This window comes from Hippopotamus amphibius, chromosome 3 (assembly GCF_030028045.1).
Source record: "Hippopotamus amphibius kiboko isolate mHipAmp2 chromosome 3, mHipAmp2.hap2, whole genome shotgun sequence".
NCBI lineage: Eukaryota > Metazoa > Chordata > Mammalia > Artiodactyla > Hippopotamidae > Hippopotamus > Hippopotamus amphibius.
The window spans coordinates 105456191-105469233 of record NC_080188.1 but is presented as its reverse complement, the minus strand read 5'-3'; the positions used below and the strand labels follow the sequence as shown (position 1 = coordinate 105469233).

The following is a 13043-nucleotide window of genomic DNA, read 5'->3' as shown; positions in this document are numbered from 1 at the left end:
ACTGGAATACCATTGCATTACAGATTGAGAGCTAATATATATGCAAGATGCAAACACATGGACTGGGTATAGGAAATCCTAGTTTTATGTTGAGATTCACTCTTTATTACCCTGGGTTATTGACAAGTCATACAATGTCTTAGGTTATAATTTTCTCACTTTGTTTTTCTCATTTCTGATTAAGCAGGGATTAATTTTTGAACTTTAAACTCAGATGAGTAGATTATTGAATCTCAAGAAAAAAATATATTCTTATTCAAAATTCACAAAATATTTATGACTTGGATATGAGACGTTCTTTGTTAAATCCCGAATAAATGTTATAAACATAACCAGTGACTTCACAGTACTTCCGTTTTGCTTACAGTTTGTTGAAATCTCTCATTGTCTGTGATCTTGACCTAGACTGTTTAAATATAAACTGGTAAAAAATGTGTTATGGTCAAAAGTTAAAAACTTTTAGTTATAAGATAAAAATGTTTTGGGGCTGTAAAATATAGCATGGTGACTATAGTTAACAATAGTGCATTGCATATTTCTAACTTGCTGAGAGAGGAGATCTTAATAGTCCTCATCACAAGAAATAAAATTCATAACTCTGTTAAGTGATTGATAAACTTATTGGGGTAATCATTTTACAATATGTATTGAATCATTATGTTGTATACCTTGGACTAATACAATATTGTATGTTAATTGCATATCAATAAAACTAAAAAAAGGTGAGTTACTCAGGAACTATGTAACCATAGCACTCTCTAATATTGCCTTCATGTTTGGTGTATATATTTTACCAAGGCCTTTTACATCCTCTACACTCTTTGGTCATAGTAATAACTTGTTGGGACTTTGCCACTGTAATTACATGGTTTGTACATATGAAGTACAGGATGCATTCATGTTCTTTAATAAAGTATTATTTATTATTGTTGTTATTTATTGATTTTTGTGTTATAGGCAGGATATTAATTCTATTTTTACAGATAATGAGCAAACAGCCATGAAGAATCAATGGAATGCCCATGACCTCATAATTTGGTCTTACACTTTTGTATTTTCCAAGTACAATATTCTTTCAACCATATTTCTGTGTTTTATTTTCTGTAGCATAGCAACAAATCCAAGAAATGAGAGAATAAACCATGTTTTGTACCATTGTAAGACTCATTAAGACCTACATTGTCATTTTTGAAGACCTTCTTTAAAACACATTTAATTTTAATTCAGTAACTTTGTAGGATATAAATAGTCTGTAATACCCTAGAATTTTTGTTTATTTTGCTTATTTTTCACCATGTTTTCTGCCAGTTTTGGTGTCTTTGTTGAGTAATGATTTTGGTCAATATGCTATTCAAATTAGAGGAAATGGGAGTCAAGGAATGCTACAATCAATAGTTAATTTAACATTTCTTTACATATGCCTTTTATGTGCCTGACACTTTGTTGTGTGTTATTCATATTGAAGTAAAATTCCTCACAGAAATTACAGGCTAGTGGAGTGTAGAAAGACAAGTAAACAAGCAAAAAGATTTAAAAATGATTACACATCTATGGTGATTTATGTGACAAAATAATTGAAGAGCCAAGATAGAGTATAAAGGAGTTTATTTTAGCAAGAGTAGTAAATAAAGGCTTCTTTAAAGAAGGTAGGGATTGGGAAAGATGACAAAATTTTGTTTATGGCATGGCTTTCCATGGAGTCAGATGCCAATATTTGGATCATAAAAGGAGAAAGGACCCTACAAAATAGTAACAGGAGCTCTGGAGGTTCTAGGACAGAACACAATGTTGGCAGGCTAATTTATTCTGATCATCAGGATCATTTTCTCATTCCTTTTTATGATGTAGATGTTTTGGAAACGGAAAAGTTGAAAGCAGGAGGGCATCATGTAATGTAATTTGTTGGTAGAAGGGATTTCCTATGAGCTATATAAGTGCTAATAAAATAATTACTTTTAAGGAGATGAGAATATTTATTACCATTTTACCAGATGATTCTTTGTTGCATAAATTAAGATCTTCCTAGCAGCATTATTCTGGATTGATGGTGGTCTGTTATTTTCCCAGTCACTCCAAGTCTCCATGCACCACGAAAACAAAACAAAACAAAAAGCTGGGCAGATTATCTTTTAACCTTAAACAGTGCAACCTGATTCAATCTGATTCCTTCCTCTTTTTTTTTTTTTTTTTTTTCAATATCACTGCTAGGACACACTGCCCTACAATGGTGTGTGCAGCACCTAGAGGCTTCCTCTGTGGGATTTCTTCAGTCACACTTGGGGTCTTATATGGCCCTTAAATTTTTTCTTCCCTCATCCTGGAGCAGTGTTGCTCTTTACTGCTTACTTCATCTAAGTCTCTGCTCAAATCATCACATCATATCATCATCTCTGGACCTGGACTTCCTTACCTAAAATTATTCTTTGCTCCTCCCTTATTGGAAACACTTATCTTTTTTATTTTTAAAGTACTTAAAAATACAAATTTTATTTATTTACTTATTTGCTTATTGTGTGTCTCTCCCCACAGGAGATAAGATTCATGAAAGAAAGATGTTTTATGTTCATTACTTTGTACTTGAGTTCACAGTCTGGCATGTAACAGGTGCTCAATGTATATTTGTTGATTGCACAATAAATATAAGGTCAACACTATATTCTTTATTTCATGAACACTTTAGTTTGATGGGCATAACTTCAATTATCAACTCTGGCTATGTTTCCTTGGATGAAAGGCTTATCTGCAAAATGGAAAAAATGCATCAGTATTGAATAAATTTACATACACACATAAATACATGCGTGACTTTGTATGGAGTCTGGAATGCATTAGATAACAAAAAATAACTTTTAAAGAGTGAATTGATTTTTTTCTTTATGATTTTATTCCATTTATCACTATATGGCCATTCTAGTGATATGAATATTTTGGTAAAGCATCATATTTTGCATTTTTTCCTGTGATATATAGTTTTTTCTTTTTACAGACATTTATTTACTCTTTGTGTTTATAATAGTACCTTGATGTCCTTTTGGAGATTTCTCGCTCACCTACAGATTTCAGTCTTAGATGGATTTTAACCAAGTTCCCTGCCTTCCCACAGCAAGATAGAGTGATATGATCCGAGCTTGAACTCGTTTATTTCAGTCAAGGTCTGCTTGGTAGATCAGCAGTCTCTGCTACCAGGACAGTCAGCTGTCCTGGTTCTAGTCTGTTCTCTCACCTGCTCATTGGTGCTATGAGCTACCTAATGTACTTCTAGTGAATTTCCTATTTCTGTTGCTTGCGACAGAAACTTGAGGAACTTGGACATATTGTCCAGTTTTTCTTTGCCTACACAAGTATGCTATGCTCATATTTTCTCTTCAATAAAATCAAAGCTTAGAAATGATTATTTAGCATAGCTTAGGAGAGTGCACTAGATTAGACTAGAATTTTATTTCTATTTAAATATTAGTTGAGCATCCCAGTCATTTTTCTTTTTTTAAGAACTTTTATTGAGATACAGTTAAGATACAATAAACTTCATATATTTAGAGTGTACAATTTGGTATTTTTTTTCTTTTTAGTAGTGTATATATGGCAATCCCAATCTCCCAACCCAGTCATTTTTAAATGATTTTATTTTGGTAATCAGTTAGCACAATTCTATTTGTTGAATAATCCTGATAATAACTGTCATTGATTGAACTTCCACGGTGTACCAGGAAACAGCTATGTGCTTTCCAGTCTTATCATCTCTAGTCTTTACACTATTTTAGAAATGTACACAAGTAAAATATTACTACTTCTATGTTAAAGATGAATATGCTCTTTTAGTCATTTTCTATCTTTGCATTACAAAATTAACACAAACATAGTCACTTAAAGCTACACAATTTACTACTTTGCAGCTTCCATGGGTCAAGAGACATGGTCCATCATGGCCTGATTCTCTGCTCAGGGTCTCACAGAGCTGAAATCAACATAGCAGTGGGTCTTGGCTCCTTTTTGGAGGCTCTGAGGAAGACTCCATTTCCAAGCTTACTTGTCTGTTTGACAAAATTCTGTTCCTTGTGGTTGTAAGGCTGTGGTGCCTGTTCCTTGCAGGCTGTCAGCCAGGGGCCTCTCTCAGCTCCTTAAGGCTGCCACCATTCCTTTTCCCATGGCCCCTCCATCTTCAGACAAGCAATGACACATCTAGTACTTCCCATACTCTGAACCTCTCTGACTTCTCTGCTCTCAGCTCTAGAAAGCTCTGGACCCACCCGGATCATCCAGGGTAATCTTTTAAAGTTAACTGTGCCATACAATATAATAGAATCATATGAGTGCTATTTCATCAAAATTGCAGATTCCAGAGATTAAGACAAAGATTGGGAATCTTTGCAGGACATTTTAGAAATTCTGCCAATCACAGTGATGCTCACAGAATAAACAACTCTAGTAAAGATAAGTAATTGATAAGGGTAAGAACTGACATTTGAGCTTGTCCTTGGTAATGTGTGATGTGTGTATATGTGTGTGTGTTTTCTTTCCTGGGCCTGTAGTTTTGATTTTTTTTTCTGTTTCTTTTCATGCTAATATATATATTTTATTAATTAAATTTTTTTGTCCACCCTGTGCATCTTGCGGGATCTTAGTTCTCCAACCAGGGATTGAATCTGGGCCATGGCATTGAAAGGGCCAAGTCTAACTACTGGATCAGCAGGGAACTCCCACTAATATATTTTTAAAAGCACTTATTAGGACAGTATATTTATTCTTTAATAATAATGTTATTACCATACATTTGCTTAGAATCTAATATATCATAGACACAGCACTGTTTCATAAGAATCTCATTTAATATTTTAGCTCCCATTTGGTATGAGTCATTTGATCCATTTTACAGCTGGGAAAATTGAGGACTCAGAGAGATTTAGCCCAATGACTCAGATCAGGCATCTATTAAATGCAAGAGGTGGTGAGTTCTCTAAAGCCTGTGTCTTTAATGTAGCCAGTATAAAGCCATTCAGTGGTGATGGGATATCACTTTTTTTCCCCATATAATTTTTCTGGAAATTTCTCTGTTTATTCTTCCAAACAAAAATGAGGATGTATGTTTCAGGAAGTTATTATTTAATATGATAATTCCAATAAGATTTTGTAAAACTATGTAATTACAAAAGAGTTTGGTATAAAGCTGTCAAAGATAATCACTTCTGCTTTATCATGCAATGTACTTTGGAAAGATAGTATTTGCAAATTGATTCTGATAAATGGTTTCTGTTCATTTTAATGTGTCTTCATTTGGAAATGCTGATGCACTTTGAGTGAATTGGCTTCACAGCAAGGTTCTGCCTGTGTAATCAGCCTCCTCATTTTCTCAACAATACTTTACTTGTGACAAGGGTGACACTGTGTGATAGCGGGGAGAGAAAAGATTAAAAACAATTGTATTGGAGCCATTGGGTGTCTCCATGGGAAAAAAAGTGAGATTTTACCCATCTCACAATGCACACTAAAATCATTTCAAGATGATTTGGAGATCAAGATGTGAAAGGCAAGGAATTAAAGCATTTAGAAGATAATATTGGAGAATATCTCTGTGACATGTGGTTGGAAAATCTTTTTAAATATAGGCTTCAAAAATACTTAACATGAAAAAAAATATCAATTCCCTGAACCACATGAAAATTGAGAACTTAAGCTGACCTTTAAGAACATAAACATGTAAGCCACAGGGAGGGAAAATGTATTTTCAGTGCATATAGCGGAGATACCTGGGATATATGAATAACTGTTTAAAAAAAAATAAAGAAAGGCAATCCAGTGAAAAAAATGTGGGCAAGACACTTGAGTAAGCAATTCATAGAAGTGACTATGTAAATGTCCTGTAAATGTTGCAAAGTTGCTCAATCTCACTAGAAATCAGGGAAATGGCAGTTAAAGTACAGTGGGATACCACTCCACACTCACCAAGATGGCTAAAATCACAAATACTGGCTCTCATACACTATTTATGGGAGTGAAGGTGATAGATTTTGAAAAAATTATTGAGCTATCAGTCAATATGAACATATATGTACCCTATAACAAGAAAATTTTACCACCAGCTATGTTCCCAAGAGAAATGTTTGCTCACGAATACCAAAAGATGTGGTATTCATTGGATGTTCATTGAAAAACAGCTCACAATAGTTAAAAAGTGGAAACAACTCAAAATTAGAAGCTGCAAACAACCACAAGGAAATGGATAAATCATTCATAGATTATCAGTATAATAGGATAACAACAATACAATATATGAACTAGAGTTTATTCAACAAACAATGAATTTCACAAACATAATATGGACAGTGGATATGGTCTATTTCTTGACTTGGGTGGTGGTTGCATATGTGTGTTCACTTTGTCATAATCACTGAGCAGTCCACTTGAGATTTGTACATCTTTCTCTGTATTCTTCATCAATAAAAGCTTAAAAACGTAGCCTCAGGCTTGCCTTTGTTAGTGAAACCTCTCTCAATTTCTCATGAATTTCTTTTTTTTTTTTTTTAAGAATTTCTACTGTATAAATAGAATGGAAATTTTTCACATGCTCTGATTCTCAGTGGTTTTCCTGTCAGTGTTGGGAAAAGATAAATGATAACAAGGTATTCATGTTAAAAAATGGTATCCTTGTGGCGGCTTCTCTAGCATAATGTACTTTAGCTGAACAGTCCCTGAATTTTTGTGGTACTTCTTGTGGGAAAAACTCAGTCATTATTGCATCATTGCACTAAAGTTTACTCTTTAAGCCATTTAAGAAGGAGGTAAGAAATGAAGAGTTTACGCAGTCAAACACAGAAAACAAATACGTCGATCCCAGAAGACTTTTTATTTAAAGGCAAGAGCATTTTAATTTACGTCCCTCTTAATAAAATTCCCAAGATATGGCATACTTCAGGGACATAAATTCTCCCAGAACAAAAAATGATATAACTACTTCTGTAAACTTTAATCCACACGAAGAAGATTATTTTTTCCAGAGTGGAATCTTACTAGTTCCTTGGGAAGAAAGCTAAGAATAAAACCAAGTGACTGCTAGAAAGTCTGACTTCCTCTCTGTGCAGAGGCTCAGGTAGGGGTGGCAAGATGGAATGTATGCTGACAGAGCACAATTTGTACTCCATTTTAATGTTAATTCTCTAAAGAAGAAAGGAACTTGTTGATATGTAAGTATAGATCATTTTAAATCCATTTCTGCTTCTCTATCTTCAGGAAGTTCAAAATGAGTTAAATGGATTTATGGGAAAATAAAAATGACTGACATTAAAAATACATTTATTTGGTACATAGAGAAATATCTACTGTCAAATTGTAACTGGTTAGAATGTGGCACCAAATTTAGGAAGAAGTGACAGGAAATACTGTAAGATGCACAAAGAGGTTATAGTGAGGTGAAAGCCCTCTTCAGGTCCCAATAACTGTGCCCAGAACAGGGGAGAGGTTGGGCCACCTGCCCCAGGTGTGATGCCCTCTGTATGGAATGTTGCATCCAGTTATGAGCATCACACTTGAAGCACAGGATAGGAATTTTAATGAAAGAACTGTCAATGAGAGCACAATTTGCAGGTGTTGAGAGCCCTTGTCCTTGAGTAAACTTGTACTCTATTTATGATTTCTCTGGAGCTTCATTGATTTCTTTGTAATCAATAGTCCCTTCAGTGTTGAATTTGCATTTGGGCATTTATTGAGTCCAAATCCCACAAAGAACATGTTGAATTGGGTTGGGACATTGGGAGATCTAAGATTCCCTTTTGGGAGATGGACATCGTTGAAAGAATAGAGACTGTATTCAGACAGGACACTGTCACTGTCTTAATCTCAGATAACTCTTAGGAGATACTCCCTCTGGGACTTTAGGCTCCACCTCCCACATGTACAGCTTCAATTGCCTGCTCTGCAAAATGGGGATAACAAAATATTTCTTACATGAGCTGAGGAGGAAATCAAATGGGCTGATGTTTGCAAAGCACTTGGGGCAAGTGAGACTTGCATATTCTTTAAATGCTTATTCCTTGTCCCATGTTCATTGCAGCCTCAGTTGTATCATGAATCTGATCATGGGCTTTAGCACAATCAGGAAATGATTTTGTATTTGCCACCATCTCTGTTGTCTTGGATCAGACATCTTGGGACCTCAGTTTTCTTATTTATAAAGGGTGAGGTTGGGGCTGGAATTCTCTCACCTTTTAGAATTTTAGAAATCTATAACTCCAAACACAACACTTGCAGTTGTTTCTTACCTTCTCACTTTCTGCCTCCTAGGCTTCACACATTTCTCGCCTCTTGTTCCTATCCCAGATTGATTGTCACTATTTTCTTTTTTTTGCTTCTTTTTCTTTTTTAAGTTGCTGATTGCTCATTTGGTGTATATCCTTAGAGACTCTTCTATTTTATTTACACACACATATTTAAACAATTATCATTAAAGAAAATATTAAGGTTTAAAAAGTGTTCCTAAAATCATACTGTACAGATCATCCTGTAACTTGCTTCCCCTTCGTATATCTTGGAAAAATAACCATGTTTGTACATACAGAATTACCTATTTTTTAAACTTCTGTAGAGTATTCCATAGAATGGCTATGCCAACGTTTATTTTGTTGCTATTCTTCTTGACAAATATTGACTAGACTCAGTTTTTCATCACTTCAAGCAATGATGAAGCAGACATGTTTTTCCATTCTGTGTTTCCTCAGGGTAGATACTAAGTAATGGAATTTCTGAGTCATCAGGTATGTGCTTTTTTTAAAAAATAAAAATAGTGAAAAATTACCATCCAGGCGCCCCACCTCTGCAGTATAGTTGCCATTTTCTCTGTCTCAACAATATTTGATATTCTTATATTTCTTAATATTTGTCAACTTGATAGGTGAAAACAGTAAGTCGTCTTTGTTTGGTTTCCATGATTATTTGGGAAATTAAGCATTTTTTTCATGTTCATTGGTACTTCTGTTATCCTCGCTTGTGGCATACCATTATATCTTTTGCCTACCATTGCAGTGAGTATTTGCTGTTTTAACTAATGATTTGTGGTAGTTCTTTGTGTGTTCCAATTTTAATCCTTTGTAATTATGTTTCAATACTTTTTCCCCAATCAGTGTGTCTTAATTTTACTTAGAATGCATGTTGGCATACCTTCATTTAAAATTGTGATGTAGTAAAATTTACAAAATTTTCTTCATGCAGTTTTTATATTCTGTTTAAGAAGACCATTCCTACAATAAAATCATAATAGTATTCTTTACTATTTGTTGTCATATATTTATAGTTAGAATTTTTTTAGTTTAAGTGTTGTGGGGTAAAATTTTAACAGTATTTACTTTCTCAAATGGCCATGCAAATATTGTAACACTTTTTTTAAATGAGTAATTCATCTTTACTTTCCTGATATGGAATAAAATATTTACTCATAGTCAATTGGCATATGTGCCTAGGTCTGCTTATGGTTTTGCCAAAGTTTTTCTGTCCTTTTCTATGTATCTCTTTGTCTGCTCTGGTAATGAAACCTTACTGCTTTAATTATGATAGTTTTATATCTGTGTTGATATCTCTATTTTTCTTTTCTGAACTTATGTTGGCTATTTTTGAATATATTTCCATAAATTTTTAAATCAGATTGTTTCCTTAAAAATTATATTCAGACATTGGTTAGAACTGCATTAACTTAACAAAATTACTTGGTGGGTGTCCTTGCTCAGTCAGCCTAAGGCAACCAGGAGCAAGTCTGTAGTTGGATCTAAGCCAGCCGCATTGACCCTTGCAATGGGCAGATCACACCCTAGGCACCATGGTATCTCATTGAGCAAAGGAAAGATAGAGTTATTGTAGGAGTGGAGTTTAGGTGTAATTTAAATCAAGGAAAATTCTGATCAGCTCAAAGCAAAGTAGTCTGTATGTAAAGGGGCCAATATCACAATAGGTCCACAGGGCAGACACAGGGTCCTGTTTCCTTGGCAACTATGAAGTGAAGATAGATGTGGAATGTTGTTTGTGGAAATTCCTCCTGTGGAGCTCTGTACCTGTGCTGGAAATTGAGACTCCTTTGCTATGTCAAAGTGACTTAGATCTTCCAGGCCAGAGTGGCATGTTTCATCTTGCTGGTATAATTATTGTACAAATAAACATATTATCTAGCCTATATTTTAGAAATTAAAGTTTTTCATTGAGTAATAAAGCAGCTGTCATTCAGAGAAAACGGTTGTTAGGACCCTTTAGAGCTGCAGTGTGTCTGTGGGAGAAATACTGTTTCTGTTCACTTCACAGTTGACCTTTCTGTGTCTGCTATTCCAACCTGAAGAATGGCCACACGAGTTCCTACTCCTGGAGTCTGAGCTAAGTTTTACTTTCTCAGGAGGAAATGAATCTTTATAGTTGAGTCTGACTCAATTATACTAAGAAATACATGAAATATATTTTTTCACCAATTTAGGCATTTTTTCCTTTGCTTCAGTAAAGTTAGTTTATATTTTTCTTCATACGAATCTTGAAGATTCTGTGTTAGGCCTATTATATGGTTATATGGTTATCTTATCAATTTGAATTGATGAATATGAGTTGTTTCATTGTAATTTATGTGACGATGAAATTTTTTTACATTGATCTTCTAGTCTATACTTTGTTGAACTCATTTTTTTTTTAATATCTGATAAGATTCCTTTTTCTGTGTGGATGACAGTTTTGCCTATTTTGCCTGCAAACAGTGACGGTATTTTTTTTCTCTTTTTTCTACATTCTTACATCTCTCTTTTTTTATGTTTTAGCATTTTGGTTGTGATCTCCTATATAATGTTAAGTAGCATAAATTATGAGCATCTTTACATAGTTTCTGATTGTAATGTGAACTTTTTAGTATTTTTGTTGCATGTATATTCTCTGGAAGCTTTAGGTATATTACTTTTTACTGTGCTAAATAGTTCCTTTTTGTTTGCAGTTCAGAATTTTTTTTTCTTATTTTTGAGAGCCACATTTAATCAAATTCTTTAAAAAATTCTATTGAAATAATAATAATGCTTTTCCTTTTAATCTGTAATTGTGAACAATTTTTTAGATTTTCTAATGTTGACCAAATTTTCCCTTTAAAAAATTTAAGCCATACTGCTTGCTCATTATAATATTTTTGATTTGCTAGCATTTCATTTAGGCTTTTTTACACCAATGTTCCTAAACTGAAAATCTGTCATTTCTTGTCTTGTGTATTATGTTATGCTTTTAAAAAATTTAAAGTCATATCCACTATCAATTTTCTGTTTTTCTCACTCTAGAGACCAAAGCCAACCAATGGCTGCTGAAAACTATACAAGGATCACGGAGTTTATTTTCATAGGCTTAAAATACCATCCTCGGATGCAGGTCTTCCTTTTCTTGCTCTTCCTACTCTTTTACCTGGTTACTATGACAGGAAACTTGGGCATGATTATTCTCATCCAGATGGATTCCCGCCTCCACACACCCATGTACTTTTTTCTCAGTCACCTGTCCTTTGTGGACGTCTGCTTTTCGTCCGTGGTGGGCCCCAAAATGCTCAGAGACTTCTTCACTGAAAGGAAAGCCATCTCCTTCCTGGGATGTGCCTTGCAGCTGTGGTTCTCTGGGTTCCTTGCGGCCATTGAGTGCCTTCTCCTGGCGTCCATGGCTTATGACCGCTACGTGGCCATCTGTAACCCGTTACTGTATTCAGTTGCCATGTCGCAGAGACTCTGCATACAGCTGGTGGTTGGACCCTACACTGTTGGGTTTCTGAACACCATGACCCACACAACAGCTGCTTTCCGACTTCCCTTTTGTCGGTCCAACATTATCAATCATTTCTTTTGTGACATGTCTCCGCTTCTTTCTCTGGTATGTGCTGATATTTGGATCAATAAATTATTAGTTTTCATCGTGGCTGGAGCTGTACTAGTTGTCAGTAGCCTGACTATATTAATCTCCTATTTTTACATCTTCATTGCCATCTTGAGGATCCGCTCGGCTGATGGGAGGCACAAAGCCTTTTCCACGTGCTCTTCCCATCTCACAGCTGTTGCCATCTTGTATGGGACTCTCTTCTTTATTTACGTGAGGCCAGGCGCAATTTTTTCTCTGGACCTCAATAAAGTGGTGTCAGTGTTCTACACAGCAGTGATCCCCATGTTGAATCCTCTCATTTACAGCTTGAGAAATAAAGAAGTGAAAGCTGCCGTGTGTAGGACCATCACTAGGAGGAAGCTTTGCATCAGAAGTTAAATTCCCGTATAAACCAGAAAATAGATAAAAAGAAAATCTTCCAGACATGGCTAGACTAAGTGGTTATCATCCAAAGATGCTAAAGAACTTGTAGAATTTAGGGGATGGTATCTTTCCATTCTAGTATATGACCTTTATTTTAGTACCTTTTTTAAAAAGCTCTATTTCATCCTGTCCCTATAAATGATTAAAATCCCCAGTCACCCACAGAGGCAGATCAGTTCTTCTTCCTCAAACATCTTAATAACTGAGAATATGATAAAATCTAATAAATGTTGAAATAACCTAGCTACTAATACTCTCACAGTAATCAGACCAAAGTAAATGTCCAGATCAGGTGAGATTCCTCAGAACAGCATGTGTCTCCTATCCCTACATGCAGAGTTGAAAATATCAAGCAGAGCAATTACTTAGCTTACAAATGACTTTTAAAAAACTAAACAACCCCCTGTATCATATTCCTTTTAATATTTTATGCCTATTTTCCTTATTCTTTTCTTCTAAAAATACAATATTATGATCATTGCAGAAAAAAAGAGAACATAGGCAAGCAAATGAAGAACAATATTAGCCAAAAAATCCTGTATTCTTATTCTTCCACCAAGTGACAAGTACTAGTAATAATTTCCAGATACCACTCTACATATTTGACTCTTTAGCTGTTCCAACTATACTTTATTATTGATATTCAGTTTTTCATAGTTCTTTCAAATAAAGATAAATAGAGATAGCTTACTATAGAAATTAGAAATAAAATGTGAAAAAGTAAGTACAAAATTGAGAAAAATGCTAACAAACCAGAGACAATA

General features: G+C 34.6%; 1 protein-coding gene across 1 annotated transcript; it reads left to right on the top strand.

The window, feature by feature from the left end:
• The first annotated feature begins 11289 nt into the window (after positions 1-11289).
• Positions 11290-12234, top strand: LOC130849855 (olfactory receptor 1009). The gene has a single exon (XM_057729062.1). The coding sequence runs from the start codon at positions 11290-11292 to the stop codon at positions 12232-12234; it is 945 nt and encodes a 314-aa protein (XP_057585045.1).
• Positions 12235-13043: the final 809 nt, after the last annotated feature.